The sequence below is a fragment of the Zea mays genome, chromosome 2 (genome assembly GCF_902167145.1).
Source record: "Zea mays cultivar B73 chromosome 2, Zm-B73-REFERENCE-NAM-5.0, whole genome shotgun sequence".
In the NCBI taxonomy this organism is placed as follows: domain Eukaryota; kingdom Viridiplantae; phylum Streptophyta; class Magnoliopsida; order Poales; family Poaceae; genus Zea; species Zea mays.
Genome location: NC_050097.1, coordinates 234,413,601 through 234,419,354, shown reverse-complemented (window position 1 = coordinate 234,419,354; position 5,754 = coordinate 234,413,601). Strand labels below are relative to the sequence as shown.

Genomic DNA, 5,754 nt, shown 5'->3' with positions numbered 1-5,754 from the left:
CCTAAATCTCAGCTGGTAACCCCCATCAGCACAAAGCTGCAAAGGCCTGATGGGTGCGATTAAGTCAAGGATCGGTCCATTCGAGGGACGCGATCACGCCTCGCTTGAGCCCAGCCTCGGGCAAGGGCAGCCGACCCCGGAGGATCTACGTCTCGCCCGAGGCCCCCCTCCATCAACGGACACGCCTTCGGCTCGCCCGAGGCCCAGTCTTCGCCAAGAAGCAACCTTGGCCAAATCGCCACGCCAACCGACCAAATCGCAGGGACATTTAATGCAAAGGTGGCCTGACACCTTTATCCTGACGCCCGCTCTCCAGTCGACAGAGCCAAAGTGACCGTAGTCACTTCGCCGCTCCACTGACCGGTCTGACAGTGGGACAGCGCCGCCTGCGCCGCTCCGACTGCTGTGCCACTCGACAGAGTGAGGCTGACAGCAGCCAAGTCCGGCCCTAGGCGCCATGGGAAACTCCGCTTCGCCCGACCCTAGGGCTCGGACTCGGGCTCAGCCCCGGAAGACGACGAACTCTGCTTCGCCCGACCCCAGGGCTCGGACTCGGGCTCAGCCCCGAAGGACAACGAACTTCGCCTCGCCCGACCCTAGGGCTCGGACTCAGCCCTGGCTCCAGCCAATGGTCTCCGCCTCGTCCGACCCGGGGGCTCGGACTCGACCTCGACCTTGGGAGACAGACTCGACCTCGACCTCGGAGGAGCCTCCACCTCGCCCAAACTAGGGCACGGACCGACCACGTCAACAGGAGGCGCCATCATTACCCTGCCCCAAGCTGACTCAGGCTGCGGGGAACAAGACCGGCGTCCCATCTGGCTCGCTCCGCCAGACAAGTAATGATGGCGCCCCGCACGCTCTATGACGATGGAGGCTCTCAGCCCCCTTACGGAAGCAAGAGGACGTCAGCAAGGACTCGACAGCCCCGACAGCTCTCCTTCCGCCGGGCTCCAGCGCTCCTCCTACGGCCACGACACCACACGAACCGGGTGCCAAAACCTCTCCGGCTGCCACGATGGCATGAACTTAGGGCGCTAGCTCTCCTCCGCTAGACACGTTAGCACACTACTACACCCCTCATTGTACACCTGGATCCTTTCCTTGTGCCTATAAAAGGAAGGACTAGGGCCCTCTTACGAGGGTGGGCCGCGCGGGGAAGGACGGGACGACGCTCGCATGAGGCCGCTCGCTCCCTCCCGCGTGGACGCTTGTAACCCCCTACTGCAAGCGCACCCGACCTGGGCGCGGGACAAACACGAAGGCCGCGGGATTCCACCTCTCACGCCCGTCTCCCTCCGGCTGCCTCCCCCCTTCGCGCTCCGTCTCGCGCTGACCCATCTGGGCTGGGGCACGCGGCGATAATTTACTTGTCAGTCCAGGGACCCCCCGGGTTCGAAACGCCGATAGTCAGCTATGTGCTTTTATATGTGATGCTACTAGTAGTTTGGTTCGGTCAGGTTATGGTCCTTCGTAGCTGATAATTGTGTGCTTTGTCAGCTTTAAATTTCTGGGTGTTCCTGTGGCATTGTAAGAACTTATGTCTCTTTCTATTTCGTAATGAAATAGGGGGTTATCCCCTCTGTCAAAAAAGGACTAGGGGAAAAAGCAATCAAGTTTGCGATAGAAATGCATACGACAGGCATTGACCCAGACAATGTTACATTCTTGGAGATTTTACATATGATCTCACTGATTCCATCACTGAATTAAGGGATGGAAGTACATCCTCACATTGTTTCCAGAATGAACAGGCGATTGCTAATTCACTTATTTACATGTATGGTCGATGTGGGAGTCTCAGTATTTCAGTTGGTGCCTTTATTATTGGGATTATGGATAAGGATGCAATATCTTGGGCTTCTATGATGCAGGTATATGCATGGAGTGGACTTGCAACAGAAGTTGTTAAGCTTTTTGAGATGATGAAGAAAACAAAAGTACAACCCAACCACTACACTTTAATTGCTGTGTTGACTACCTATAAAAACATATGCCTTGTTGAGGAGGGAACAGGCCTACTTAAGTGCATAAAAGAGCAGTATGGTCTGGAGCCAGTTATAGAGCACGTTTCATGTGCTGTTGATATGCTTTGTCGTACTGGACGCTTGAGTGATGCATATCACCTGATCCAGAGTTCCCACTCTAAACATGCAAGAAACCCTATATTGTGGGGGACATTACTAAGTGGTTCACGTTACTGGGGGAATTTGGTGATTGGTGAAGCAGCAGCTAGGCATATCTTGTCCTTGGATCCAGGAAGCAACGCTAACTATAAGATGCTGGCTGATGTTTATGTTTCAATTGGGAGAAGGGACAAAGCTGACAATGTCCTGAGAATGTCGTTGTCAAAAAGAACTGGACTTGAAACCAGGATTGTAGCTGGACTGAAGGTGGCTAAAGATTGCAATACATGCTAGAAGGTATGATTTTCGCATGTTTGCATGTTCTTTAAAAAATGATTCTATACTATTTATTAAGGCTCTAAGGGTAGCCTGCCTCCCATCGTTCTGCCTCCAATGAATCTGATCCATCCATTTCCCTGTTCTGCCTCCCGTGAATCTGAACCGTCCCTGACTCCACTGCCCACGCCCGCGTTCGTTTCCTACTCGCCCCCTCATCCACTCCGTACAAGCAACCCTACCTCTCGCTCCTCCCTCTGAAACCGCCACTGCCCCGCCTCCCCACCCACCGCTCCGCCGTCCATAGCGCGCGGGCCACAACCGAGGCTGGAGACGCTGGCCGACGCGTCCGTGAGGCTGCACGTCGAAGTCGAAGGTGGTGGGAGCGGAGCGACCTAACGCCGTGCTAGGCTGCTAGCCATCCAGCGCCTTCCTCTCCGAGGATCCAAAATGTGAGGCACCAAATCGATGGAGAGGTCAGTGGCACCGAATCTGGCTGTTTGCAGTCCGCTCTCGCGCCAGATCCAAGGCTCTTCTCCCTCCCCTCTCTCCCCTGAGCCAGATCAAATTGGTAAGCTCCTGCGCCAGTGCATCAATACTCCGCTGAGCGTACCCTCGTCCTGTGCCAAGTCCGAGAGCCTAGAGTCACTGATACGCCCGGACAACGTGATGACGGACAGCTTCAGGATCCTCGGAGAGGAAGACGTCGGCGCGTGCACCTGCCCGAAGCTGAGGCCGGTGAGCGTGCTGATGCAGCTCGTCACCTATGGCTCGCTCTCGGTAAAGGATCACGGGAACGCTGGGGTCGTTCAGACGTGCAAGCCGAGGTTCCCAAACCTTAGGTTCCTCCCCTCGCCGCTGATCTCGCGCACCATGATGATGGGCGAGCTCGACTGCCTGTCGGAAAACCCCAAGTTGATGGGGATAAAGCAGAAAGGTAAGCTTGATCATTAGCTCTGTTAGATTGTTTAGCCTTGTTCCAAATTCTGTGCGCATGATTGCCTTGGTTACAGTAGGAGGAAGTATTTTGATTGTACCATACCACTTTGATGAATGCTGCAGCATATTTATTTTTGGAATATCATGTTTTGAGACTGGTTCTCAATGTGCAGGGAAAGATCGTGCCTGCTAGAGGCCCTAACAATTTTGGGTGGGATCCTGTGTTCCAGCCAGATGGTTTTGAACAAACGTGAGTATCGAACGCAATTTTCCTGATAGTTCCTACTTCTCCCGCATCCTTTCTTCACACTGATTGCATATCATGTAATGCAGATATGCTGAGATGCCCAAGTCAGTGAAGAACGAAATATCTCACAGAGGGAAAGCTCTTGCTCTGGTGAAAGAACACTTTGCAAAGAGATGGTCCGGCTGAGAGGTATCCGGCGCTTAAACGTTCTTCTTCCTACAATGCAGAAAGGTAAGCTTGATCAGTGCTTTGCTATGTTCTTGATATCCTGCTTAATCAACTTGATATCTGGGCACACATAAATATGTCTAGGGTAACTGTTGAAACCCTACATGATTCTTTGATGTTACTTACTGGCTGTCGATTTTGAAGAAAATAATGTTGCAACTCAACTGTCGAGACCTTCTAATTCATGACTCCGTACACCATTATGCGTTGCAGAGTTTGCTTACCAATTTGATTTATGTTAGTTATGTTTCCTTTTCGAAAACTATGTCTCATTAAGAGTAGAACCGATGACATGTGGGCATTGGATCCAAAATTTTTCACGAACTGTTGATAGAGATGCAAACCGTTATTGGTTGGGTTTAGGCTTGGGATCAGAGAGTTAAGAGTTGGAGAAGAGCCATGTACTGGAGAATATTTATGAACGCTAGCACCATTGCTTTTGTCGTTGCCTAAACACTAACAGGTTGATACCAGAAACACTGTATGGTTGTCATATAGCTCCAGCATGCAGCTGGCATGTATCTATCAAACAAAAATACCAAAGTACGGGAATCTACCTGCCGTGAGAGAATTTGAGGCCTGCAGGATCCCAAATCGGTAATGAGAGATTTGTAAATGAGGCGTGGAACAACATGGCAAAACACTGCCATCTCTCCGTTTTATCCATCCAATATTTTATTTTCTTGGAATCGTATTTGAATGTTAGGACTGTCCTTAGAACATGGGCCATGGCTAGCTATGGCGAACTGATGTGACCAGAAATATAGATGGGAGGATGATTTCTCTTCCTGTCACCAATTTACTTCTGAAATTCTGGTGAGATTCCCTCTTCCTCACAACACGAGCCGCTTGTCAGTTGTATAGGACCACGCTGCTGGCTGCCGGGCAAGGTTCTCCTGTTGCTCTACTGAAATACAGATGCGACCATGTTGGTTCATCCTCATGAACAGTCAGTTGTGTCCTTCCAAGCTGTCAGTCAGTTGTATCCTTCCAATTTGTCATTCTATTGGCACCTTCCAATCTGTCATTCTATTGGTAGGACCATTTTTTTAAAAAAATGCCGCCTGCTAAAAATATAGTGGGCACTGGATCATCACTTTAGAGCAACTCCAACAGCTTAGCTAAAACGTTGTGCTGAGTAAAAAGATAGATAATCATGGTGATTTCCCGTTCCAACAGACTAGCCTTTATCCTCGCCTCTTCATCCGGCTCAGTATACGCTCCCCTTCGCTCGGTATCTTTGTCGAGGCTGTGCGGCTCGCAATCTTCCCCTCCGTCCTCCCACCCTCACACAGCCTTCTGCTCACGCGTGATTTCGCGCCCGCCTGTCCTCCCATGTGCTATTCCACTTGCGATTCCGCTGCTGTGCAGTCGCTGCCGTCGTGGCCATCTTCACCATGTTCAGGCCATCGTGTGCTTCTCCAACTGCTCCTGTAGAAACCGAGGGCGCAGAGGCTACACTTGCTTCCCAGACGCGTCTAGGAAGGCACGATCTGGAGACAGGGCACCAGATAGGGGAGATGGAACACTGGTGTTGGATCGAGGCTCAATTGTCCTCAATTTGAGGGTTTGCAGCCCTATACTGGTCACTGGTGAGATGGTGGCTCAATAAATCCATTTAGTCTGAAACTTATATGCATCTCAATGGAAGCATTGTGTCCAGTTTAGATGTTTGGAATGCTACTATCAATGGGATATTTGAGAAGATCGTTTCTGTAATTTGTAGGGTGTAGTTATATTAGTACAATATAATATAGCAAAGTACAATGTATGCCTCATTTTCTTGTGAGCAGTAGAAAACCTTGGCACTCTGGACAATGTGGAATTTTTCAGTCATATGTAGTGTCGCTATGTGCAGGTCTGAATTAACACATGCAAGTTGTGGCAGCTGTATTTCTCAAATTAGACAATGTGCACATCAATAATCTAACAAGAACA

The 5,754-nt window shown here is 50.6% G+C and overlaps 1 protein-coding gene across 1 annotated transcript; it reads left to right on the top strand.

Moving 5' to 3' along the window:
- The first annotated feature begins 1,718 nt into the window (after window positions 1–1,718).
- LOC118476266 (putative pentatricopeptide repeat-containing protein At1g03510) lies at window positions 1,719–2,420 on the top strand. The gene has a single exon (XM_035965101.1). The coding sequence runs from the start codon at window positions 1,779–1,781 to the stop codon at window positions 2,418–2,420; it is 642 nt and encodes a 213-aa protein (XP_035820994.1). The 5' UTR covers window positions 1,719–1,778.
- Window positions 2,421–5,754: the final 3,334 nt, after the last annotated feature.